Source organism: Aedes albopictus, chromosome 3 (assembly GCF_035046485.1).
Source record: "Aedes albopictus strain Foshan chromosome 3, AalbF5, whole genome shotgun sequence".
NCBI classification, from domain to species: domain Eukaryota; kingdom Metazoa; phylum Arthropoda; class Insecta; order Diptera; family Culicidae; genus Aedes; species Aedes albopictus.
The window spans coordinates 42,026-69,971 of record NC_085138.1 but is presented as its reverse complement, the minus strand read 5'-3'; the positions used below and the strand labels follow the sequence as shown (position 1 = coordinate 69,971).

General features: G+C 39.6%; 1 protein-coding gene across 2 annotated transcripts; it reads right to left on the bottom strand.

Annotated features, from left to right (window-relative positions):
• Positions 1 to 348: 348 nt before the first annotated feature.
• Positions 349 to 26,159, bottom strand: LOC115262185 (nucleosome assembly protein 1-like 4). 2 transcript variants are annotated; one of them, XM_029864521.2, is made up of 3 exons: positions 26,030 to 26,159; positions 2,385 to 3,117; positions 349 to 1,278 (listed from the first exon to the last, which is right to left on the bottom strand). In XM_029864521.2, exons 2-3 carry the CDS (start codon positions 3,073 to 3,075, stop codon positions 779 to 781), a joined length of 1,191 nt encoding a protein of 396 aa, XP_029720381.1. In that variant the 5' UTR covers positions 3,076 to 3,117; positions 26,030 to 26,159; the 3' UTR covers positions 349 to 778. The 2 variants fall into 2 exon arrangements, with proteins under 2 accessions (XP_029720381.1, XP_029720380.1); XM_029864520.2 differs by lacking the exon at positions 26,030 to 26,159 and adding an exon at positions 3,520 to 3,776.
• Between the last annotated feature and the right edge of the window lie 1,787 nt (positions 26,160 to 27,946).

Sequence of the window (27,946 nt, the reverse complement as noted above, 5' to 3'; positions counted from 1 at the left end):
GCAGGTGCTGCTTGGGCCTTTTTTATTTCTTTATTATAGAGATTTTTAGCCATTGGCTGGTTTTTCCTGCTTGGGCATTATCGTTACGTGACGGTTGGAATTTGATTCAGTGTCCTATTCCAGAATAATTCCACCAGGGACTTTTCAAATGATTTCTAATTTTTCACAACCGAAATTGTGCATTAGTGTTCCTTGACTAAATGGCATCAATGTGCCTTTCAGTTTTCACTCAGTACAATAACATTTGTGCTAAAATCCCACTTAAATTTTTTTTGACAACGAATATGTGGGACTCAAAGGCTCATAAAAACATGGGAAACAAGTGATGAAAAAGTAAAACAAACCAAATTTTAAAATACAAGTAGGGAAGGTTTTTATTAGTACACATTTTCTCAAATCTCAATTCAGGGAATTGCTCGATGCTGTCGATTTAGCTGATTTGAACTTTACAAATACCGAGTTCGAGGAAAGTGCAATGCGAGTTTGGATTATTACAAGCATTCTTTGCCATATAAATATTGTGTCAACAATAATGTCAGGAGTTTCGGTGCAGCACTACATCGTAAATCGGAAGATATTTTCCAATTTATCGATTCTAGCAATCAACAGCTTCCGTATTCAACTTGTTTAATATAATCATTATGCAATTTTATATTCATGCGCGTTTCTGGGTATATCGTGAATTGTTTGTGTGAGTTAAGGTTTGCGAACAATTAAACATATCATTTCAAATAAGCTAATATGGAAATAAAAAAAAATCATAGAATTAATCCCTCTCCTACTGTTGTTGGCATTCGGCCGGATTCTGACCATCCTTGGGTTTTTTGCCGCCACCGCCACGTCCACCTTTCCGACTCTTTGGCGCCGGTCGCTCTTCCTCTTCTTCCTCCTCCTCCTCCTCTTCCTCACCTTCTTCCTCTCCTTCCTCCTCCTCCTCTTCCTCTTCCTCTTCTTCCTCCTCACCATCATCGTCCTCATCCATCACCTCACCGGTGTAGTACAGGATAGCCTTCGGAATAATACGGGCCCGCAGGAAATGGCCAATTTCAAAGTCCGAAGCGAGCAGCATCTGAGTTTCGTCATCGACGTTCTTGTCGTCGTCCTGCACTTGCGGAGGGTTGAAGAAGTTGAAGAACGAGTCGTTCGGCAAAGTCTTGGTTAGAGTGCGGATCACACCGCGCTGTTTGTGCTTCTGCTGTTTCTTGACTATCTTGACCGTTACGTTCTTGCTCGGGTTCCACTGGATTGTACATCCGGTGCACTTGTAGATTTCAGGACCTGGAACAAAAAAAGGTGTTGGATAACTTAACTATTGTAAGACTGATCGAAACGATTGAATGCCCAAAATATTCCATGAATGTGACTGAAAGAATTGGGAGAAATGTCACGCTTCCTGGTGAACTAGAGATAGGGTGACAATGGGTATTATCGGCAGGGTCTTCGTCATGGGGGGTTTTTGTCAGCCAAATTGCCTGAAACTTGGTAATATAATTCAGCTGAGTTGGGAAGGATTTGAGACCAACTCTGAGTTCAATAGGTTTTAAAAAACCCCCTAAGACGAAGAGAACAAAACGGCCGAGAATAGGTAATTTCCCCTAGTTAAATTTTTTTCACGCAGAAAAGAGACAGTTTCATTTGATTTTCACCGAGGCGTAACATTTTTTAAGCTATACCCCAATTTATAAGGCAAAATATGCGATTTTCGGCTTTTCTGATTGCAATCATTTATTTGGAAATATTTTTTTAAGCAATCAAAGGGTAAATTGGTCAACTAACATCTAAATTAACGACTCATGCAAAATATTTCGTTTTACAAAATCTAATTTGATATTTTAAGCGATTTATGTTAGGTACGATATTTCCCATACAAGTCACCCTCCAAAAGTTGCATGCAAGTTTTCTTACTAAAATAAAATGCTTAAAACTATCAAATTTGATTTGATAAAACGACATATTTTGCATGAGTCGTTAATTTAGATGTTTATTGAACAATTTACCCTTTGATTGCTTGAAAAAAATATTTCCATTGGCTTGCAATCAAAAAAGCCCAAAATCGCATATTTTGTCTTATAAATTGAGGTATAGCTCGTGACGTGCTGAAGCAATTCTGAGCCCGGATTCGGATTCAGCGGACCAAAAGCTGACGCATGAGTTTGCCCTTGAGACAAAAAAAATGTAGCGCTGTCGTATCTATTTGCACAGTACTTACAAAGTGGAAACTATCATAAGTGAAAGTGGAAACTTGCTATTAGAAAGTAAACTGACAAGCTGACTCAAAACGACCGTCAACTAATGAAGATTACGCATAAGAATTCCTCCAATATTTGACCGGAAGCTAGTCACGAAGGTGGACTTCTCATAACAATAGTCTTCAATAAACTCACCTTCAAAGCTGAATGGTTCCTCTTCGTCCACCTGGCAGCGCATGAAGTACGTCTTAGTCAGAACAGCGTCCTTGAAGTAAGTGTTTGGCGAGAAGTGGAATTCCAGCACATAGCTCATCGGATCCGTCTTGTAGACAATGTTCACGTTGGTTAGATGTTCCAGAAGCGGTTCGTCATGCGGTTGGATCATGTCAGCCATGGTTTGCGTGTTCTTGAAAACGGTCAACCAAAAGGCTGGAATGCCCTTCGATTCCTTAATGACCTTCGAGTGTTGGTTTTTGTAGTTCAGTGCCATACGCTCGAATCTCTTCGTCACTTCAGCATCCATCTCCTTCTCGTCGTCGCTTTCGTCTTCCCATTCCGCTTCACCAGCTTCCAATTCAGTTTCCCCTGCAATGACGGCCTTCCGGCGGTCGACGAGCGGTTGGTAAAGTGCCTGATACTTGCACTCCAAGGCGTAGACTTCCTCGAAAAACTTCGCTTCCAGGCTGAGATATTTCTTCTGCAAATGCTTCAAGGCGTTGATTTTGTGTTGAACATTTCCGGGGAGCGCCTTGATCACTTCCTTCATCATCATTCGACGGGACGCCGAACACATATAAGCTGGGTCGTCCAGAAAGTCTGGCATCTGGTCTTCGCTGTCAGAATTAGATCCGACGGCTTTGACAGCGTTGCTCTCAGTTCCAGTCATTTTTTTGGTAAATGCTTATTGGATTTGATGAAAAGTGTGAACCTGTAACAATAGTAAGAAAAATATAATTGAAATGAAGCATTGTTGTCGTCAATTTGATTTTTAAACACTAGTTAAAGGTAGTTTTCGGAAATGACGCATTTCATATCCTGCGAAATCCGACTCAATAAAAAAACAAGCAAATCAAGGTTATGTTCAGCTATGTTCTTTTTCCTTCTTCATACAAAGCACGTAGGTAATTTGTGCATTTTTTTCTAGGATGTAAGGTCCTAAGGTTCTACCCCTCAGAGGCGTAAATTGCACGCGTACGGCGGAATCATAGTCCACGTTTGAAACGAAATTAACATCGCAAATGTTTTAAGCAAATAGCTTCACATATTTCTACACAAGTAAAGCAAGAACTCGAAAAAGCACATGTGCAGTCTTCTCCATTTTGTTCCTTACCTTCCGTGGAGGAATTTAGTTGTCGATCGAAGGGAAATGTCCGCTTCAAACACGCTGACTGGTGGACGGAAGCACTAAAAACAGCCGGTTTTGGCAAAACTTGTAATTTCCTTCACTTCAAACACGGATACTTCCCAGAAGGTTTTTTACCTGCCAAGGAAAGCTCGAATCTTTTGCCTCGCCTCACACAACCAACAACCAACCAAGCGGGTAAAAATGCGGCGAATGCTGCGATTAGGGATGCCGTGCTGTCTTATAAGATTGACAGACGAAGTTTTACTAATTGATTGCACGCTTATCAAATCTTATTAATAATTGTTAAATTATTACTCTTTTACGTTTCTTTCTCGTATTTGACTACCTAATTCCAGAATATGTTTTTTTTTTGGAAAGGTTCCTAGCGGCACGCCGACGGACGACGGACGTAGAAACCTCTCCCATCACTGTGCGCACAAGCGTATCGCGTTTGCGCGGGCAACGACAGTTCACTAGGCCTTAAAGCGCTGTTTGCAGTTCAGAAGGAATTTTTCGGCCAATCTTGATGCATGGGAAATTCCTTGCCTGAATCGCCCAAGAAATCGTTTTTCTTCGATCACAGTACGCAGTTGCGAAGAAATGACAGTTCAAATGGTAGTCACCGTGAAAAGTTTCTGTAAGGAATCGGTCAAGAAGTTTCTTGAGCGATTCCTTTCAAACACCAAACTAGACTTTACTCTTTTACGTTTCTTTCTCGTATTTGACTACCTAATTCCAGAATATGTAATGTCAATATGTATTGCCGGATTTAAACGAAACGTTAGGTTATCAAACCGAAATCCTCGCGAAGTTTTCGTTCATGTATACTAGACTGCGGCTTATTTTTCAAAAGTTTTTGAAACCTGGCTGGAATTCGTAAGCTCTTTTGGATTCAAATGACACAAAAAGAGAAACCTCTGAGCTTAAGCCAAAAATATTGAGATTTAGAGGTCGCGCAATCGCTTCAAAGTCGAGTTTTCGAGTAATAAAAAGGTGTTTTCACCTCAAGTGCCATATAACCATAGACAAACAGACGTAACACTCTTCAAAACGGCTTGACACATGCATTTAACGATCAATTCGAAATTCATTTGATTTGCGCGATAGTTCCACCACAGACAAACAGACGTAACACTCTGATATTTTGCATCGTACACCGATTTAACGGTCTATTTGAAAATTTGATAGTTGGCCAACTGACCACCCATGGCGCTCGCATCGTTTTTGCTCGAGTTTGACATTTGCCCACTACCGCCACCTAGTTGATGGTCGGCCAAACTAAGTCCTTTTAGCATTGGGCGATTATGTTCCCGTGACTATGATTGGATTCGAAAAATGTTCGAAGTGTTACGTCTGTTTGTCTGTGGTTCCACCAGATGCGCTAGTGTTCGATCGCTTTGACGTTTGCCAGTGCACACGTTGCTGAATGATGCAAACGAAAATTACAGGCAATTTGTGTAGTAGTGTGCGTGTCAGCAAAACGTCAAATCGAAATGCATCATGGCCGGCAATGTCGCGCGCGGTTCTACCAACAGGGGCCTGTAGCATAATGAAAATTTTACTAATAATATTAGTCTTGTAGCTTGTATCTTATAATTTTCTGTTGCATAAAAATACTACAAGTACAAGTTACAAGTCCAATACTACAAGTCGGATGGAGTAATATTATTAGTAGAATTTACAAGTGTATGTTGCATAAACAAACTACAAGTATAAAATATTAGCTATGACTTGTACTTTTGATTACAAGCCTCAAAGGTCTTGTAAAATAATTTACAAGTTAAATTTAAAGTATTGCAGAAGTCATATTTAGTTTTGAATATATCGATTTACCATTTTGATGAACTCAAAAGATATTTTTTATCTAACATGTCAACCTTAATTCCAGTTTTCGACGATTAAATTTGGCAGTATGTATTCGAAACACATTGAAGAGAAAATTGCGTTGATGTACACTTTGTATCCAAAATATAATTTCTGCTGAGTCTCTCAAGTTCTCCAAATTTTCTACAATACCCACCTTTGATTGGAGGTTCTTGGTAAAGTTATGGTTATTATGGTCACTGCATAAATACAGGTAAAGTTGCAAATGCGAAATAAATTTGAATCAATTGCTTGTATTGCGCATCATTAAGCTAATCAAGAGCTACAATATACATACACTAACTCGAATCGAGTTGCGACATATTAAAGTAGGTAAAAGCTCAATTTTTGCATCCCAGGTCACTTGGGATTTTAACAAGAAGCATAATACATGTTGCTAAATCTTTATGCATTGTTTTTCAACCATTACTATTAAATCTTTGGGACATTTTACTAAAAATCTAGGTACTTGCAGTGCCATACTTTGTAAAAAAATATTTCCCCAGAGCGGCCGAAAATTATCCAAACAGCATATACTTTTCTTCATCTATCGTATAAAGAATGCAAAACTTCGGAATAAATGAAGCTATTTCCGGATGTTACGCGGAAAATGCAAAATATAAACAAACATCAACTGCCATTTCAAATTAATAGTGAACTGTCGGATGAATTTTGACAGGTAAATGAACCAAAACAACTTGTATTTTCATGGTCACTAATATTACAAGTGCTAATAATATTAGTGGAAAATTGAGCCTTTATGCAACACAAATTATTAGCACTTGTAATATTAGTACTTGTAACTTGTAACTTGTAGCTAATATTATTAGCCCGATTATGCTACAGGGCCCAGGTGGCAGTGTGCTCATGAAAATGACACCGGGCAAAAGTTTTTGATGAATTTCCTTTAAGAGTTACGTCTGTTTGTCTGTCATATAACGTTCTCAATTTTCAACCGATTTTCAATCTTTTTTTTTATGAATTATGAATTATGAATTCGAAATTAAATTTCGAATAAACTCGTAGAACATCATTTTTTTTCCAGACGAGTACGCAACCCACCACAAATGGCTGACGAGGATGGGATCTTGGAGAAGACGCCTCAAGAAGAAGTTTAACAAATTGTAGTTGAAGGAAATTCGAATCAAGACGAAGACGCTCCAGGCGAAAATTTGAAGGAAAGCCCACCTCCCTCGTCTACCTCAGCAAAGTCGTAACCAAAGGAAACAGAAAAACCCCAAAATAATGCAGCCAGTGTGACAAGGCCTTCACAACGCTGCTTGCAAATTCCGCCAGCTGGCCCACGAGGAAATCCATCCATGCTACTGTGACAAGATTAACCAACAAAACACGAAGCTACAAGTTCACATCCGGCGGGTCCAAAATAAAGTCCCTCACGGACAACCTCGAGTTGGTCCGGTGAGGGCACGACAAAATAAAGTCCCTCACGGACAACCTCGGGTTGGTTGGTGAGGGCATGACAAAATAAAGTCCCTCACGGACAACTTCGAGTTGGTCACGGACAACCTCGAGTTGGTCCGGTGAGGGCACGACAAAATAAAGTCCCTCACGGACAACCTCGGGTTGGTCGGTGAGGGCACGACAAAATAAAGTCCCTCACGGACAACCTCGAGTTGGTCCGGTGAGGGCACGGCAAATAAAGTTCCAAGCGTCGTACTGTCTGCCTACTACGATTTTTGTCATGCAGGTCAAATGACCCACAAAACGGAATTTCAAGTACTCCTCTTATTCTTGCTCTCTCAATCGATTTAAAAAAACTCGTATGAACATATTAGAGCTTTGCATGAATGCAATTATGTAGATCCATTGACCCGTTCTCGAGTCAGATCGTAAAACATCATCACCTTTTTATATAGATATAAAAAGCTCATTTAATTATAAAGAAAAGGAGATGTGGTAGTTTAGTGTTCATCAAGTAGGCTAAGGACAGGATTCATTAGATTACTAATCAACTGTCAGGAAGCGAGTACGCAACCCACCACAATGAGTTTTTGAAGATTTAATTCATTTTTTTTCTTCTTTTTACAAAAAATTTCAACTTTAGAGTCCTATAACTTTTTAACCGTTTGATCAATTTTAAATTTTTTAGCTTGCTTTTGTCCTTTTTGTTGCCTATCTTTGTCCTAAACAAACTTTTCATCAAAGTGATCATTTTTATGATACTTTTCACCAAAAACTGCCAAAACATGCCTTAAAACTCGATTTTTTCATGCAAAATTGGAGTTTTTGACGATTACTTGCAAGCCCTCCAAACCAGATAGGGTCTTGTACCATTTCGGCAGGTGTACCTATTTTGGGCACTTGCCGCTATAACTAAGTCAATTTCAAACCGATTGATTTGAAATTTTGTGTAGAGATAGTTGTTTTTTATTAACGTGTATTTTAACTTCAATGCTAATTCTACACTCATATAGAGATAGGCACGTACAGTATCTAACTCTGTACAAAAATTCAAATCAATCGGTTTGAAATTGACTTAGTTATCGCGGCAAGTGCCCAAAATTGGTACACCTGCCCAAATGGTACAATGTCCTACTTAGCATCATATTTAGGGATATGGAACACATTGGAGGATTCTCGCATTTTGAACATGACAATATTTTTTGATTCTGAACACTTCATAAACTGAAGTTTAAGGCTTCCATATGATCATTGAGAATATTTTTTTCACTTTGAGTCCGAAACTTAGCATGACAACTATTAAATTTTTGCCAAAATTCTGTTTTTTCCAATAAAATACGTGTTTCTGAACGGTTTTTGGTATTTATCTATTTTGAAACGTTTTTTTAAGTACAGTTTATTCACAGCATTCTTAGGTAACAGAAATATCTACAAAAGCAAGCAAAAAAAATAAAATTGGTCAAACGTTTAAAAAGTTATAGGACTCCAAAGTTGAAATTTTTGTGAAAAGAAGAAAAAAATTAATTAAATCTTCAAAAACTCATATTTTGCGTGACTTTGGAAAAAATGAGGTTCTACAAGTTTATTTGAAATTTAATTTGTGAGAAATTCATAAAAAAAGATTGAAAATCGGTTGAAAATTGAGAAAGTTATGGCACTTGAGGTGAAAACACCTTTTTTGTTACTCGAAAATTCGACTTTGAAGCGATTGCGCGACCTCTAAATCTCAATATTTTTGGCTTAAACTCAGAGGTTTCTCTTTTTGTGTCATTTGAATCCAAAAGAGCTTACGAATTCCAGGTTTCAACAACTTTTGAAAAATAAGCCGCAGCCCTAGCCGCAGCCTTATGTATACTAATTATTACCACGGTAACCGCTGTTCCGAACACATGAACATGATGAACTTGGAGCGGTAAGTTTTTGTAACTTCGTCTTCTACTATTATTTTTTTATCTGTATTGCTGCGGTAAAACTAAATGTTCACCACTGGACTGCGCATTCAGTCGTCATAAGGGCGAAAACGTTAATAAAAGTGCGCGATTGCATCAATCCCAGTTTATGTCTTCAGCGCACTATTTCGTTGATTTAGTGCTCTGAACACACCGAGTTGATTTGTAACAAGCACTTTTATTTACGTTTTCACACTCTTGAAAATTCGTGCGATAGTCTAGTGGTGAACTAAATGCGCTATATTAACGAGATTTTTAGCCCTAGGCTAGTTCATCTCGGGACCCACGTTTTACTTCCCTCACATTTTGCGAGTTTGTCGGGAGTGGGATTCGATCCCAGGTCCTCAGCGTGATAGTCACGTTCTTTAACCATCACAGCAGATCCGCTCGATCCGCTCCACATTCTTCTACTATACCAAATTAGCGACTTTTTTATGTTACTTCCGCTGATTTCGCCTTACGTTAAACACAATGTCGGAAGGGGCGTGCTGTATTGTACACCTGGTGTACTCTATACAGCACGCTACTTCCGACATTGTGTTTAAAGTAAGGCAAAAACAGCGGAAGTAAAATAAAAAATGTCACTATTTCTGTTTCAAACTGAAAGCATAATATAATTTATACAATTTGTAACAAATACCTTTGTTTGCCTGTGCACTAGCTGCTTTGTATCTGCTCGCAGAGCATTTACATTAGTCTGACATTTAATTTTGATGTGTACATCAACATCAAGTTTCAATGTACTTCCACAGACAAACAGACGTAACACTTCGAACATTTTTCGAATCCAATCATAGTCACGGGAACATAATCGCCCAATGCTAAAAGGACTTAGTTTGGCCGACCATCTTGGGGCAAGGCACTGTGCTGGAGAGTACATTTTCCTTCACAGAGTTGCTCAGAATTCCTCCGGATTGCTCCCGTTTCTGCTTGGGTGTTGCCTGATTCATCGCAAAATCAAAACAATATTGCCCGATATCTCGCCTTTCTTGCAGTTTTAGGGGTGTTTTTCAACAAATTTCGTCGATCATTGGTGCAAAGAGTTACTCAGAATTTCTCAGAGTTACTCTCGTTTGCACAGTGTCTTGCCCCTAGCCGACCATCAACTAGGTGGCGGTAGTGGGCAAATGTCAAACTCGAGCAAAAACGATGCGAGCGCCATGGGTGGTCAGTTGGCCAACTATCAAATTTTCAAATAGACCGTTAAATCGGTGTACGATGCAAAATATCAGAGTGTTACGTCTGTTTGTCTGTGGTACTTCTGTCGTTGAACATTAGAATACATTACACGTGTTTCGGAGAACTGGCGAAAAGTTTTCCCTTGCAAAAGTGTTGAAATAGTAGTTTGCGCAACAATGTGTAGAATGAAGATTTTTACAGCACGAGTCGTACATTTCCAAGCTTGCCGAGTTAGATAATTACCACAGACAAACAGACGTATCACTTGGAACAAATTGCGATGAAAATCATCGTCACAAAAACATAATCGCCCAATGCTAACCAGGCTGTGTTACGCAAACCACTCAGTAGGTGACAGTAGTGAGCAAACGTCAAACAAGAACAAAAACGATGCGAGCGCCGTGACCGAGCGATTTGCGAACTACAACATATTTGAACTAACCGTTAAAAAAGGTAACGGTGAGAAGTGAGTAGAGTGAGACGTCTGTTTGTCTGTGTAATTACGATGAGTGCTGTAAAAATCGAGTTCTGCACCGAGTTGCGTACAACGCACAGTAGTCCACGAACCAGATTTACGAGGAAAGATGCATTCAGCGCCTTCAAATGATTTTTAGGCAAATACAAAGTTGTTTCTAAAAATAAGGCCCACTTTTCAATGTACATAAAAATTAGGGTAGTCCATATTTTCAAAGAAATTTTTTTATTTGCAAGAATAACTATATTCATTCTTTGGGAATCAATTTTGAGCAAGTTTGCTGAAGAAAGTTTTTATGTAGCTTTAAGCGCAGTTTCGAGTTCGAAAGGAATCGCTCAAGAAACTTCTTGAGTGATTCTTGGCAGAAACTTTCTTCGGTGATTGCCATTTGAACTGTCATTTCTTCGCTACTGCGTACTGCGATCGAAGATAACCCGGATTCTTGAGCGGTTCAGGCAAGGAATTTCCCATGCATCAAGATGGGCTGAGAAATTCTTTCAGAACTGCAAACAGTGCTTTAAAATTGACCGATCTAGAGATATTTTCCTGAACAAGCTTAGGGTGGTTCAAGAAAAACCGGTTTTCTGGCATTAACTTTTTCAGTTTCAATTTTTCATCAAAGTCGCCCAAGAAACACTTGTAGAGCATTTGAAGACACGTCGTTTCGCTGAGATGGTTGTTATCTGTTTTGGTTCAATAGTTACAGGTGTTTTTCATAGTTTTTTGAAAAGGTGATATGACGGGTTGGGGCAAACATAAAAAATATATTTTGCCCGCATTCAAAAGAAAAAAATGTTTAAAACATATCAAAAAATTAGAGGGGTGTTATTTTTGTAACTCAAGTAAAAAATACTTGTAAAGTTCCTATTTTTTCTAGAAAATCATCAATATCTTTTAAACGGAATGACGTAGCAACATTCTCAGCGCATGAAAATGCGCTAGACCTTGCAGACCTTGTACGAAGTTTAACAACCCAATTACATGAGAATATCGTGTCCGCTCCAACCGAAAAATCGCTAATTCAAAGTAATTGTCTTCTCAAAACATCATTTATTTAATCTACTTTAGTTGTTCGTGGATGGCACACAATATGAGAAAATAAAGGCACTGCGATTGAAGAATCTGTTTACCGTGTAGTCGTACAAAAAGCAAAGAGAGACCGAGACAGAGACTTGACAGTGCCAGAAATATAAGTTTATGGCCACCCTGTACGTGGCACAGATAGCATAAAATTTATGCTGTGCTTTGAAGTGTGCGCACTGATGTGTGTGTTTGAGGTAAAAATGAATCCATTTGGATGTGTCTTCAAGGCAATGAGACGTGGTCTATTTGGAATTTCACCATTAACTTAAAAGAGAGAAGCTTTCATATACTGACGCTTTTTTGTATTTTCACCTTTTAAGTTTTATGTTTTAATTTGCAAACATATGTGCTTGATTGTGCGCTAGAACCGGTGTTAATGCAGGCTTGACTAAGACTACAAATCGCGTGTATGTACGATGCACAGCGTTCAATTTTAATCACAGATTTTTGATTAAAAATAGTGATTAATCGAACATTTTATTAATATACAGTAAACTTTTTGGTAAATTTTCTTTAATCACATAAAATGGCAATCTTGCTTTAGTTTGATTGATTGATTTTTCTTAAAGAGACTTTCAGCCCTTGGCTCTTGCTTTAGTATTTAACCCGTTCATAGCATACTTTTAGGCGTAACTTGCTAACATTTATCTTATTTAATCACTCGAAAAACGTTTAATCACTGATTAATCATTGATTAAAAATTTTCTCATGATTAAACGCCTATAAAGCATGCATATAACGCCTGTAAGTATGCAATGAATGGATAACATACAAAAACATGATGCTCAGTTGATGTGAATAAAAGTATTGAAAAGCTAAATGTACATCAATGAAACTTTCAATTTTTCACTATTTTTAATCATTAATCATGATTAAAATTGTGATTAATCATTAACGCTCTGGATGCTACCGCCTTATGAGCACCGTTTTGCATATGTTTTGCATTGAGAAGCATAAGAAGTCAATTTCGAATAGAAGTTTTGCACTATTTAGGCAGGTGACCTATTTGCCGCTTAAACTTTACACTAATTGATTTGAAATGTCCAACGTGACGAATAACCTTGCAAATAACTATTCAATTAAATGTTGTTTTGAATTTTTGAATAAACAACGCAGCAAATCAGTATTTATCTTTATATCTGAAAAGAGAAGATAAATGACAACCCACGATTCCGTTTTCACCATTGTTTTGTTTCTTTTTTTGCATCAACAACCAAGTCCCTTTTATGAATTTTTATAATTTCTTTTACCTTGTTAATTCAAAAAATCTTTTGAACAGAAAGGGGTTCTTAGACGACTTTGTTGACAATTTTCAAATAAAAAAAAAGTGGGCAATAAACGATTGGTTCTAGTTTCAATCGAGCTTTAACCATCGACGAACCGACGTGACAATGGTGCTTCAAAACTGTCTCCCCCAAATTTAACGGTCGACCACCGAAGCGAGCGAATGCTTCTGCCAAATCAGCACAGACACGATCTTTTTCCTATCCACTTATCCGCGAGCGGTAATGGCGGCAGCGGGCAAATCCAACCGGTTCGGATTTTGACGTTTCTTGGGGGAAAGTCAAAACAGTTTCATTCTCCTCCTCACCCCTTCACCCACCGTTTGGTGGCGCCAACCGTTTGCGATCCCCAAGAAACGTCAAAATTCGAATCGGTTATTTGTGCCCGCCGCCGCCATTACCGCTCGCGGATAACTGGATATCAATGTAGTAGATGTTAATTAATTTGAGCTGGTCCAATCCTAAAGGTTTTGTCTGCGTGCATGCAATAAGATGCCAACGTGAGATCACGCTAGCAGGTCTTGTAGGTTTTTTGCCACATGATCGCCGACGACCTATAAGGAGACACTATCAGCTCGGTTTGGTTACGACCTTAGAGGCGTTCAGGCATAATCCAGGTTTCCTAGATAAAAATTTCCCTTACGGAAGTAAGGTTCTTGGACCAAGGCCACTTGGGCTGAACCATTTTGCATAAGTCTGCAAAGATTGAGTGTTGCTGTTCTTTTATGCTGAAGATTGATCTGAGCTATCCTAACCATAGCCACTACCCAAACTAGGCAAGATTAAACTCTTCGCAACAACAGCACAACAAAGAACAGCAGCAACAAAACCAGATCGGTATCGATTGAAAAACGCCAAAGGCGAGGATACACAGAATACACTGAGTAAATTGCATAATGCGAAACCATATAGGTGAAAATTTAAACTAATTAACACAGGCTCCGTTTGCGGTTAGGTTTTTATTAGACCCCCCTAGCCATTCATTCCTAGGCACGGTAAGCATGAAGCCGTATCACACCATGAATTTGGGGTCACCTGTTGGTGGACTCTTACCACCGGAACAGGCGATCCGTAGTGTTATTCTTAGCCAATTGAGACAATCGCTACCGACACTACACAGCTATCTAGGCTGATCGAGAAAGGAAGTTAATATTGATGATCAACTTCATACGGGCCCGAACAGCCTTCCTTTTATAGTTTTCTTCGTTCAATACATACATACATTTATTTGTTCAACATCATTAAGATAAGACATAATCAACAATAGTACGCCACAATACTCGGTTTGTGGCTGCCGCTCTCCATCCTCGGTCGCGCCCAATGCTCGCCAAGTCACGCTCCACCTGGTCCGCCCATCGTGCTCTCTGCGCTCCACGCCTTCTTGTGCCAACCGGATCCGTTGCAAACACCAGCTTTGCAGGGTTGTTGTCCGGCATTCTTGCAACATGCCCTGCCCACCGTATCCTTCCGGCTTTGGCCACCTTCTGGATGCTGGGTTCGCCGTAAAGTGCAGCGAGCTCGTGGTTCATCCTTCTCCGCCACACACCGTTCTCCTGCACACCGCCGAAGATCGTTCTTAGCACGCGTCGCTCGAAAACTCCGAGTGCTTGTAGGTCCTCCTCGAGCATGGTCCATGTCTCGTGCCCGTAGAGGATCACCGGTCTTATTAGCGTTTTGTACATGGTGCATTTGGTGCGTGGGTGAATCTTTTTCGACCGCAGTTTCTTCTGGAGCCCGTAGTAGGCCCGACTTCCGCTGATGATGCGCCTCCGAATTTCTCGGCTCACGTTGTTGTCAGCCGTCAGTAAGGATCCGAGGTAGACGAATTCCTCCACCACCTCGAAAGTATCCCCGTCTATCGTAACATTACTACCCAGACGGATCCGGTCGTTTTCGGTTCCGCCTACCAGCATGTACTTTGTTTTTGAGGCATTCACCACCAGTCCGACCTTTGCTGCTTCGCGTTTCAGGCGGGTGTACAGTTCTGCCACCGTTCCAAATGTTCTAGCGATAATGTCCATGTCGTCCGCGAAGCACACAAATTGACCGGATTTTGTGAAAATCGTTCCCCGGTTGTTGAGCCCGGCTCGTCGCATCACACCTTCCAGCGCGATGTTGAAGAGTAGACATGAGAGTCCGTCACCTTGTCGCAGTCCCCGGCGAGAAACGAATGAACTGGATAGTTCACCCGAAACCCTTACGCAGTTTTGCACACCGTCCATCGTTGCTTTAATCAGTCTAGTCAGCTTCCCAGGAAAGCCGTTTTCGTCCATGATTCTCCATAGCTCTGCGCGGTCGATACTATCGTATGCCGCTTTGAAGTCGATGAACAGGTGGTGCGTTGGGACCTGGTATTCACGGCATTTCTAGAGGATTTGCCGTACGGTAAAGATCTGGTCCGTTGTCGACCGGCCGTCGATGAAGCCGGCTTGATAACTTCCCACGAACTCATTTGTTTTAGGTGACAGACGACGGAAGATGATCTGGGATAGCACTTTGTAGGCAGCATTCAAAATAGTGATCGCCCTGAAGTTCTCACATTCCAAATGGTCGCCTTTCTTGTGAATGGGGCAGATTACCCCTTCCTTCCACTCCTCCGGTAGCTGTTCGGTTTCCCAGATCCTGACTATCAGCCGATGCAGACAGGTGGCCAACTTTTCTGGGCCCATCTTGATGAGTTCAGCTGCGATACCATCCTTACCAGCTGCTTTGTTGGTTTTTGTAGTGTTCCGTTTGTGATGGATAACATCGATAACATGATGTCGTTCAGTTTTCTTTGGCGCTGTCACCGTTCTAATCGTGACACAGTGGGTTCAAATGCTTAATTCTATTTTTTTTTATGATCTTTTTTTTTTTGCTCGATTTAAACCATATGCGAGAATATTTATTTATCAGATTATAAAAACATTCTAATAATCTTATTTTAACTTATTACTTATTCTATACACTACAGTTTTGAGCTGGTGAATGGCATCCTTAACTTCCCTCAGCATGGGAGTTGGTTCATTTCCGTCCTCCGCTGCACTGGCGTCGTCGTTCCTTCCGTTGCCGTGGGCTCCCGTGCCTACGTTCTCCACGCCGTTCAGGTGCTGATCGAAGTGCTGCTTCCACCTTTCGATCACCTCACGTCCGTCCGTCAAGAGGCCTCCGTCTTTATCCCTGCATATTTCGGCTCGCGGCACGAAGCCGTTGCGGGATGCGTTGAGCTTCTGATAGAACTTCCGTGTTTCTTGGGAACGGCACAGCAGTTCCATTTCTTCACACTCCGCTTCTTCCAGGCGGCGCTTTTTCTCCCGAAAGAGGCGGGTCTGCTGTTTCCGCTTCTGTTTGTAACGTTCCACGTTCTGACGAGTCCCTTGCTGCAGCATTACCGCCCTCGCTGCGTTCTTCTCCTCCAAAACCGTTCTGCACTCTTCGCCGAACCATTCGTTCCGTCGATTCCGTTCCACGTACCCGATGGTGCTCTCGGCTGCGTCGTTGATGGCTGCTTTCACTGTACTCCAGCAGTCCTCTAGAGGGGCCTCATCGAGCTCGCCCTCGTCTGGCAACGCGGCTTCGAGATTCTGCGCGTATGCTGAGGCGACATCCGGTTGCTACCGTGGCGGTCGCCGGTACCGTACATTGCTGATGACGGAGAGTTTTGGGCGCAGTTTGACCATCACCAGATAGTGGTCGGAGTCGATGTTGGCGCCACGATAGGTCCTGACGTCGATAATGTCGGAGAAGTGCCGTCCGTCAATCAGAACGTGGTCGATTTGAGATTCTGTCTGCTGTGGTGATCTCCAGGTGTAACGATAAGGGAGGCTGTGTTGGAAAAAGGTGCTACGTATGGCCATATTTTTGGAGGCGGCGAAATCAATGAGTCGTAGGCCGTTTTCGTTCGTTTGCTGGTGGGCGCTGAACTTACCAATCGTCGGTCTGAATTCCTCCTCCTGGCCTACCTGAGCGTTCAAATCTCCTATGATGATCTTGACGTCGTGGCTTGGGAAGCGATCGTACTCGCGTTCGAGCTGCGCGTAAAATGCGTCCTTGTCATCATCAGTACTTCCGGAGTGTGGGCTGTGCACCTTTATTATGCTGAAGTTGAAGAATCGGCCCTTGATCCTCAACCTGCACATTCTTTCGTCGATCGGCCACCAACCGATCACGCGCCTCTGCATATCACCCATCACGATAAAAGCTGTTCCCAGCTTGCGTGTGTTGCCGCAGCTCTGGTAAATGGTATGATTACCTCTAAACGTTCGCACCATGGATCCTGTCCAACACACCTCCTGCAGCGCTACGATGCCGAACCCGCGGTCCTTCAGTAGATCGGCGAGTATGCGGGTGCTCCCAATGAAGTTGAGAGATCGGCAGTTCCACGTACCGAGTTTCCAATCGCAAGTCCTTTTTGTTCGCTGGGGTCGTTGCCGTTGGTCTCGGTTCGTATTATTCTGTTGCTGATTTTCCGTTACAATGGTTTTTTACGGCTGGCTCGTAGGGCCTGACACCAATAGTCAGGATCTGGGAAACCGAACAGCTACCGGAGGAGTGGAAGGAAGGGGTAATCTGCCCCATTCACAAGAAAGGCGACCATTCAAAATAGTGATCGCCCTGAAGTTCTCACATTCCAAATGGTCGCCTTTCTTGTGAATGGGGCAGATTACCCCTTCCTTCCACTCCTCCGGTAGCTGTTCGGTTTCCCAGACCCTGACTATCAGCCGATGCAGACAGGTGGCCAACTTTTCTGGGCCCATCTTGATGAGTTCAGCTGCGATACCATCCTTACCAGCTGCTTTGTTGGTTTTGAGCTGGTTAATTAAGAATGTAAAAATTCATTGAAATATGTTGAGAGTGTATAAAGTCGACACACTGTGTTTGAAATATTCTGAGAGTGCATAAGAACTGTCAAGCAGTGCCTCGAGCTTAGAGTCCTTCCCTGGCACTCGGACGTAGATCAGCCGCCCCTAACATGGGGATCAGACGCTGTTGTGAGCCGCTCCTCCTGGAGAACAGACGCTCAGGTTTACCGAAGCAAAAAAGCTCGAGACACTGCTTGACAGTTCTTATGCACTCTCAGAATATTTCAAACACAGTGTGTCGACTTTATACACTCTCAACATATTTCAATGAATTTTTACATTCTTAATTATTTACATCACATCTACTACAATCAACACACAGGGGTTTTGGGTTGAGCTATCAAACCAACGCGAACCGTTATAGAGGTGGCGCAAGCGTTCGGCTGTTTTTCATCATGGCGTCGGGGACAACAAATTTGAATTTAGGGTATTGGTTCCCTTATTGAGCATGTGGCTCCCATTTTCATCCTACGAAAAACAAGGGATTGGAGCGCTGTTTGTTTTGTTTCTTATTTTTGTATTTTTTGTTAGAAGTGAGCACCCATGTAAACACAAAGAACGGAATCAATCGGTGCCGTAATCGCTTGTTTTCGAATAGGATGAGTATGGGAGTATTTGTTCTACAATATATCAAGCATTTGTTCGTACAGCAATTTTTTTGTTAATATATTTTTTTCATTCAAATGTTTATAACTTTTTTATACGTCAATCAAAAACGCTGAAATTTTGACCAATCATTATTAGTTTTCTGAAGGTTATGAAACTTTTAGTAAAACTTATAAGATTTTTGAACACATTTTTAAAACATTTTATCTCAATACTCGATGAAACTTTTTCAATTTTTTTTGTGTTACAGCTTGAACCTAAGGCTTTCAAATGCAGCTACGTTTGAGGTTTTATATTCATTTTATTTTATTTTATTTTATTGATGCACAAGGGGGTCATAGGGCCAAGTCTCCAATGCAAGTCCGAGAACTTGCATTGTCCATAATACACCTTTGAATTTGGGAGTAGGCATAGCAACCTCATTAGCTCTGCGGCTTTTAAGTTTTGCGTGGCCTTAAGGATTGGGAAATCGATGTGGTGTATTGAGCTGTAAAAGAATGTGTTGTTAGTTAAATGGTCAACGTAATTTACCTTTGGGTCGCTTGTTTGGGGTAAGCGTTTTGAACCTACATACTGGTTTTGCTGGGTTGCTCTTTCCTATTTTCGTTCGATCGTGCTGTTTTTTTGTGGTAGGTAGTTGTGATTAAATTTTGGTTATGTTCTTGGAATGCTACTTCGTCCTCATCGCCATCTCCATCGAAAAACGATAAGCCTATGTCATTTGCTGCCTGCGGTTTCTAGCAAATCGTCTTCGTAGTCCAACTTCACCATCTCCTACAATCGCTTCGTCGCTTTCTTAAATTCGGCTGTCATTACCAATGTCCTTCCAATTCCAACGAACATCCGTCCATATCTACCTCTTGTCTACCGCTGGATTTCCACGTGAAATAAGGTCTTTCAACTTTTTTCCCGGGATTTTGTAGATTAGTGCTTTATGCATGCTTCCTTTCCTGAGACTTCAGAGCACGTCTTAGACATGGCTGAGTACAAACAATGCTCATCTCCAGCGAAATTTTTAGCCAGCATCGCACCACCGTCGTACTGCATTACTTCCATTTTTCACTGCTATCCCTGCTTACTGCTATCACTCATGATACTCAGATACATGAAAATATAAAAGAAATGTTAGTAGCGCTTTTGGTGATACTTTCACGACGGCCATTCAGAATGGTTCAACGGATGCAGATGCGAAGATCATCCCTGCTGACTAGCAGCGTTCATGAAACTCAGTTGAAGATGAAACTTAAAATATACGAACACGAAGAGCAACACATAGACGAACGCGAATATTCTAAAAAAAAATAATGATCTTCCATCCGATCTTCAAGTGATCCTCACAAGCAGCATCTTTCGTTCAGGCACTTTTGAATGTCCGTATGCAACTTGTTCTCACATGAAATCTGCCTCGACCAAGTTGGCAGAACGCGCCCATACCCCTTTCTGAACCGAAGGGCAGGGAGCTACGTTTGAGGTTTTATATTCACTACAAAAATATGAAAATGTGCTTATGTAGTTGACGATATTTAAAAAATTGCCATATTTTGCACATATAATCTTCCAAACGTTTTCCACAAATAAAAGTGCAACAAAAAATGCATAGGACCTACTCTTCATATGTAGTTTCGTAGGTCCTGTATACAAATATTACATTAGGAAAGTTTAAAAAAGTTGAAAACACTTAGCACTTTTATTGATCAAAATATGATAAATTCCCAAATAATACTCTGAACATAAACAGATTTTTTGTAATTGCGTTGCGTTTTCCCCTACTTTTCACTCGCGGTTGTAACGTTGAAACGGCCTACTTTTCTTCACTAAAACAAATGTGCCGAAAAGTGCTACTTTTCGGCACTCTTAAGAGTGCTGAAAAGTAGCACTTTTCGGCACCTTTGCCAGAGCCCACTTTTCGATAACTTTCGAGGCTACCGTAGACACAGCTGCTACTTCTACATCCTCTAATAAGCTCGAATCCGAATCAGGACTATCCAGATTCAGATTAAGACTGCAGATCAGGCGTAGAAGTAGCAGCTGAAGCTACTTTTGCTCTTGCCCATGGTGCGGTTGCGGTACGACGACGACGACGGGAGTTTGCAAATTTCTGACACCTACCCTATCATAGCCTACCTGATCAAACAAAAGCACCACGCTGACGCGCATGAATGCTGCCACGTGGTTCGTATTGATACATGTACGTGTAGCAAGATTATACCAAGGATTATACTGGATGGGTTTTTTTTTGCAATTACAAAAAACTTTGTATGCAACTCGTTGCAAAACTCGATTTTTTCAGCACTCGTGCTGAAAAAATCATCATTTTGCAACTTGTTGCATAAATAACTATTTCATATTTTTCGTAGTGCTGTGATGTAAAGCCACCACCAGTGCAGGACTTGCCATGTCGTACGGTTCCTCTTAATAGCCAGATTTTTCATATTTTTCGTAGTGAACATAAAACCTCAAATGAATCTGCATATGGAAGCTTTAGGTGTAAGTATAAGCTGTAACACAAAAAAGATTTAAAAATGTTTCAACGAGTACATATTGAGATATAATGTATTTAAAATGTGTTCAAAAATCTTATAAGTTTTACTAAAAGTACTATAACTTTCAGAAAACTTATTCGATCACCAATGGAGCGTCAATATATGGTTTATAATTGGTCAAAATTTCAGCATTTTTGATTGATGTATAAAAAAGTTATAAACATTTGAACATCTGTTCTGTGCTAGTATGACGCTCTTTGACCAATGACAAATATTTGACCACTTTTGACAGTTAAATTTTGACCAAAGTGTACCTGGCAAACAAAAATATTTGTCACTCTCGAAAGACGAATAGGGACAAACAGAGCCAAACAACCTGCCCAAATTTATCTGTCAAAAGTGGTCAAAAATTTGGCGTCTGGGCAAAGAGTGTAATAGCACCCATACACTGTTGTGTCCCAAAATTGCACGTGGTCGAAAAGCTTGGGGGCTCCCTCTCCAAATGATAGCTAAGGGTCTCAGAAACAAACTTTTGTATGACGGCAACTTTCAGAAATGACGTTTAGAGGTCGCCCGGCGAGATTTTTGAAAATACTTAATATTTTTATATTTTTTATAGCTTCATATGGATCCAAACTATCTGGGAAAAATAATTAACGACATGTTTTGCAGGTAACTTTTTGATACTGAATTTTTGAATTTACTAAAATTTGTCATTTTTTGATATACTGTGCATTTTACCCTTCATAAAAAGTATCTGAACCTAATGCTAATTTAAAACAATTTCCATAAAAAGATACGAAATTTTATGAGGAAAAACTTTGCCGAAGACAGCATTGCGTTTTTTCTATCCGTTTAAGAGTTATTCACGATTTACTATTTGGTGAAATTTTGATTTTTAGGTATTTAAAAAAAATCGCGAAAGAAGTGCCCAAAAACACATACAAAGTAAAAAATCACGTTTACATAACAAGTTTTTGTCTTCATTGTGTTTAGGAATTATGGTGGCATCATTCATTGATTTTTTGTTTCCGTTGACAAATCCATTTTCTTTGATAACTAGCGAGAAACTTTATCATTAGGTACCATTTTTAGATGCCTCAGTAGGCCATGGCATTTTTAACGGTTATGTACTGCCAATGGTTTATACGAGCATAATACACAATCAAACGCACGGCACATTTTCCATATCATTTAGAAGGTGCCGTTTTGGTTTTCAATGATGTTTAAATCGTTCTAGTAGCCCCTATCATTTTGATCAACATATAGGACGATAAAAATGACATCACTTGTTTACGTCTGTTTACTGTTGTTTACGAATAATAGTCTACCTTGCCTTATTGTATGCCGTGTATGTGTTATGGTAATCAAATTGTTCTAACCTTGGACATCATTACGTTTTTTTTCCTCCCCTGTTGGGGAAATTAAGCCACTGCGTCCAATAGGCTGAACTTTTGTGGCATCATTACGTTAACTCACTGGTTCATCTTATCCCACCCGTTTCAATTTGCCTCGGTGTATCTTATTTTCGGTGTTGATAAGATAGTTCAAGTCAGTAAATGTAAAAAAAAAAACATGTTCTGCTTTTTAGAATGTCTTGAATTGGAACTTGGTATCTAAAAATATGTATTCTTACGTAAGATGTTCGTAATCGCGATTTGAATTTGGTATGGATCAACGTATTCGCCTTTATTCACTTTGCCACTGTTTGCTGGGCTGTTTCACTGGTCCAGGACTCATACGTCTTCGTGTAGAAAAGTAATTGAGAATATCGACAGGAAAGTAAGATAAACGCGAAAATATGGCTCAACATTTTGTGGAAAACATCTTTAAAAATTAATAGGCAGTACGAAGTTTGTCAAGAGAGCTAGCTTTTTAAGAAATCTTTGCTAATTAATTTCTATATGAAGGGATTGAATAACAAAAAAATAAAAATCAATTAATGATGTCACCATAATTCCATAACACAATGAAGACAAAAACTTGTTGAGCATACGTGATTTTTTACTTTGTATGTGTTTTTGGGCAGTTCTTATGTGACATTTTTAGAAAAATACCCAAAAATTCAAATTTCACCAAATAGTAAATTGTGAATAACTCTGAAACGGATAGAAAAAACGCCATGCTGTCTTCGGCAAAGTTTTTCCTCATGAAATTTCCGATCTTTTAATGGAAATTGTTTTAAATTAGCATTAAGTTCAGATATTTTTTATGATGGGTAAAAGGCACAGTATTTCAAAAAATGACAAATTTTAGTAAATTCAAAAATTCAGTATCAAACAGTTACCTGCAAAACATGTTGGTAGTTATTTTTCTCAAGTAATTTGGATCCATATCAAGCTGTAAAAAATATAAAAATAGTGTGTATTGCCAATTTTTGTACGGTAAAAAATATTTGAATGAAATTTATTACGAAAAATGGCCATTTTTTCAAAAATCTCGCCGGGGTGACCTCTAAACGTGATTTCTGAAAGTTGCCGTCATACAAAAGTTTGTTTTTAACACCCTTAGCTATCATTTGCAGTGTGAGCCCTCAAGCTTTCAGACCATGTGCAATTTTGGGACAACCTAGTGCACATGTACATATGTCAAAGCGGCAGAGGAAGCTATTTTTAATTGTCGAGAGCTTCGGGCTCTGCCTTCCAATCACTTATTGGTATGACAATAGTGTGAAGTCGGACTCTAGACGGGTCGGTCCTCGGCCGACCGGATAAGGTAAGGGTTACCTTACCTTAGAAATAACAATTTCTTGATTTTGCTTTGGCTGACCAAGCCATGTGAGAAATTACACTGTTGACCAATACCAATACCATACCAATAAGTGCCAGTGCCCGAAGCTCTCGACAATTAAAAATAACTTCCTTTCCCACTTTGACATACATGTGCACAACAGTGTACATGTTAGATGTTCATCTAATCCCATCAGAATGAGGTTTGGATTTTGAAAAGAAGATAACCATGTGCGATTGTGGAATCGAGTTCAGTTCTAAGCCTATTGGCGACGGAGATAGTCGAGTGACTCCTTAGCTTAAAGGAATAGTGGATTTCTTTTCATACTTTAAAATCTCAATTTGTTCATCGAGCACATGTTCTGTTGTGCACATGAATGTCAAAGCATTTTCAACAGTGTTAACTTCTATGTTATCTCTTAAAAATATCGCAATCTTAAATAAATTCCGTATTGTATCAATTATTATTTGGATTCACTACAGAAATTCATTCAATCAATTGAAAGATGTATCACTGCTCATGTTCACATAGTTGACGTAACCAAGTCAGCATACACAAGGTAATACTTGACGTATCTGTATATATGTGGCCAGTTCTATTCAATACAGCACAAGATCACACCTTTAGTTAGATGTCTACGTGGAAAAAAATGGACTTCAAATTATCCATTGCTAAAATTTCAAAAGTGTTTCGAAGACTACAGTGACACTTACGTCGCCTATGCAAATATGGGCAGCCAGCATCTCATTCAAAAATAAGAAAACCAAACTTCTACGATGTTTCTTAAAAAAATATCGTTCAAATCTACATTTATTTAATTTTTTTAGGCACTCCTTGGGCTTAGCTGGGAATTCTTCCTACAACTCCTCTACAAAAATGTTTTTTTCTAGAATTTGCGTTCAGAATTTCACAAAAAAGCCAGGGTTTCGAAAGGAAGTTCTACATAAATTGCTCGAGGTTAATTTACTCAATTCATCTTTGAATTTATCCAAAAATAAACTGGAAGAAAACTTTCCAAAAAATTCTCATAAAAATTTCAAATTAAACCTGCATTAGTACACGTTTATTTTGTTTAGAATTAATCGTGCAAATTAAAGTGAAAATTTCGCCTGATCATTTTGACGATCCAGACCAGAAGATTCAGGTTTGCGAAAATAAATGCAGTGGTTGTTTTCTGGAATATTTGGCTATAAAACCATTCAGTATGAATGGACAAATGCACGTATTTACTCGAATGTCTTTTGAACGGTGACGTGGTATCGATTGCAAGAATTACAAAAATAACTTTTTACTGATTGATTTGATGGGATAATCTCTAAAGAAATCTTTTTCGGTGGAATTCCTACTGTTTACAATCTGTACAAGCTGGAATGAACCTAAAATCGAGAACACTCAGGGATTTTTTTTAAAGGTTTCCGGAGCTTGTTTCTCAGCAGTAAATATCTGCATCCTTTGACAGATACGTATTTCGACCTCAACTGTAAGGTCGTCTTCAGTGTCTTGTACTTGACTTGAGTCGAGTGAAGTACAAGACACTGAAGACGACCTTACAGTTGAGGTCGAAATACGTATCTGTCAAAGGATGCAAATTCTTAGTGGAATTCAAAGGAACAGTACTTAACCCGATTTTCTTTTTATTTACAGATATTCCCCTAACAAGCCCAGATTGATCATCGTAATAAGTATCTCATACAAAAAGAAACAAACTTATCACTTAAAAGAACTTGTAATTAAAATCAAAATTGCAAAAACATAATGCCAAAGTAATTTAAAGCGCTTTTCGTAAGAAAATTCAGTTGTCCTTACAATACTATGCAGATATTCTTAAGACAACTTATGTCTTTCTTGAAAATGTTCTCTGGAAAAATTTGGATTGACCACTGGATGAACTATAGAAAAAAAATCTTTCTTGGAAGATTCTTGAGAAATTTAAAACTATACGCTTTATTTTAAGTAACGAGTTCCTTATTTTTTGATGAATCAGAATACCGAACTCATGTATCAACCACAAAAAGCTACTTGTGATATCAAGCACATGTGAACATTAGAGCCGAAACCGTCAAAAAACTACATACAAAATTCTTAAATTATAATGAACCAAATCATGTCGACAAAGAGAAAGTGATCATGTGAGTTTAGCCCTGTTGAAAAGATATTGTCAAAATGCGCAATACAAATGAGTTCGTAAAATCCGTAAGACTTAAAGATTCCGGGACTTGGTGATTTGTACGATAGTTCACTTTTGAATGTTGAAATTACAATAAATTTCACCGTATATTGTACCGTGACATCACCTAATTCCAATTACTTATTTCAGTGCCTGATTCCGTTCACCCCATTTCTTTTGCATGGTGTGAACGGAGTTAAGAACCAAAAAACAAAATTTTGGAATTAGGTTATGTCACGGTACAAAAAAAAATCCGAATCAATCATTTTTCCAAATGTCTCTGGTTAGGTTTGATATTTGTTTTCGTCTCACCGGCATCGCAGCATACCTATTCCAATCGACATCATTTTTACACAGCATTATTCGTTGTCATTCTCCATGTGGACACTTTACTAAATAAGGAATGCCACCTACCTACATAAATTGAGCCTTTAGTTGAGTAAATCAGCGTTAAAACGTTCCAAGATAGCAAATTTTCTCCTGCAATATGGCTGCTGTAATTCACAATCTCACAACTTTGGAAGGTCCTGCGTAGAGAACCGTCAGATGTTTATCGTCGCCAACTCTGATCGTCGGTCTTCATTACACGAAGGAAATGATCGGGCAAAGTTTGGCAGATGACGCATGAGCGACAAAAAGACCTGTCGGACCTGTCTTTGTCTTTCTTATGCCGCACTATCAAACTGACCTGAACATATGCAAACCGTGAAGAAAATTAGTTTGAATTATCTTTGTATTATGGCCAGGTATGATAATCAGCTAGTAACACACTAAATAAATGATTCGTTAGCCAAGATACGTTTTTTGAATCAATCAATAAATCAAGGAATAATTAATTTTATGTCTCACGCACGTTTAATAGATGGACAGTCTAAATGCACTTCAACTCGTGCTCAGTCCAATGTCGATACTGTAGCGTGCGATGATGGTTTGTGATGATGTCGCACATGCTTTGAACAATAGTACAAAATACAATGCTTGTGGCTGTGTTGCTGTTCGGAAGCCAAGGTCAATATAAAATTCTAAAGAATAGAAAGTATCAAATATAGGCCTTTTCAATTGACAGGTCCGTGTAGCCGAACAAACGCGCAAACGCTGAATTGTCATTTCCATAGGAGAACTGTCAAATGCCCCGAAAATCATCTGATTATAGGTCTATCTGAAGAACCTTTTACGTCATCTGTGATCTATCATGTAGGGTATCAGTACCAGTCGTGGATATAGTTAGTTATAAATTTTCAAACAATAGATATCACACGTATTTCATCGATCCGATGTGCATGTTTTATTGCTATTAAAGTATTCCAAAACCTGTTTCTAAAATATGTTCATTCCCTTCCATTGATAGTGACAGAGCCAAGGACAGAGCACCGCTCTGTGATCGGAAACAGCAACAGAAGTCATTATTTCGACTTTAGACTTCATTTTGGTACCAAATCCACAACAGTATGTATTATTTAAGCGATAAGAAGTTGGATCCCTAGCAACACACATGGTTACAAAACAGTCACGGCAGCGTGTGTAAGGGTTGCACAGAAGTCACTGTGACTTACTGCGCAACCCACGGCGCAACCCTTACATACGCTGACGTGACTGTTTTATAACCATGTGTGTTGCTTGGGATATTAGAACAAATGGTCACTAGGACCATTAGAACAAATGGTCACTAGACCGAGTTCAATAGGCCGAATGGTCATCAGGACAAATTGCAAAACAGTTATAATATAACAGTAGCCGGAACGTTTTTTGAGCTTGACAGAGGGGGCATTGTGGTCTAAAATTCCCGAAAAAATATGAACTTCATATTTGAATCGTCTTTTCGTAAACGCGTGCGTGCACGCTCTTAATTATCTCCTCGCTTCAATCAATTGTGATCCAGAATCAGTGATGAATGCCGAAATGAACTCGATTTTATGAAACCGAAGAACAATTTTACGTTTCGTTAAGGTCCCATTAGACATGTAAAATATTTGGCCAAACAAGCCCGTCAAAAGGCCAACACAACATGAATCATGGCAACCTTGGATGAATGTCGGCCTACAATGACAAATATTTGACACTACTTGGCCCGGCAAACTTTTTCTTGCCAAGGTAAAGTTGCCATTAGACTGTTTGTCATTATGACAAATATTTGCTATCGAAGTCCGACATTCATCCAAGGTTGCTATGATTCACGTTGTGTTGGTCTTTTGTTGGGCTTGTTTGGCCAAATATTTGTCACGTCTAATGGGTCCTTAAGGTGTAATGGTTTGACATCTGTTCAGTTTTTGCAGCACCGCACACTAGATTGGTTTTGTTTCGATAAAGTTGAATTTCTACCCAGCTCATCAA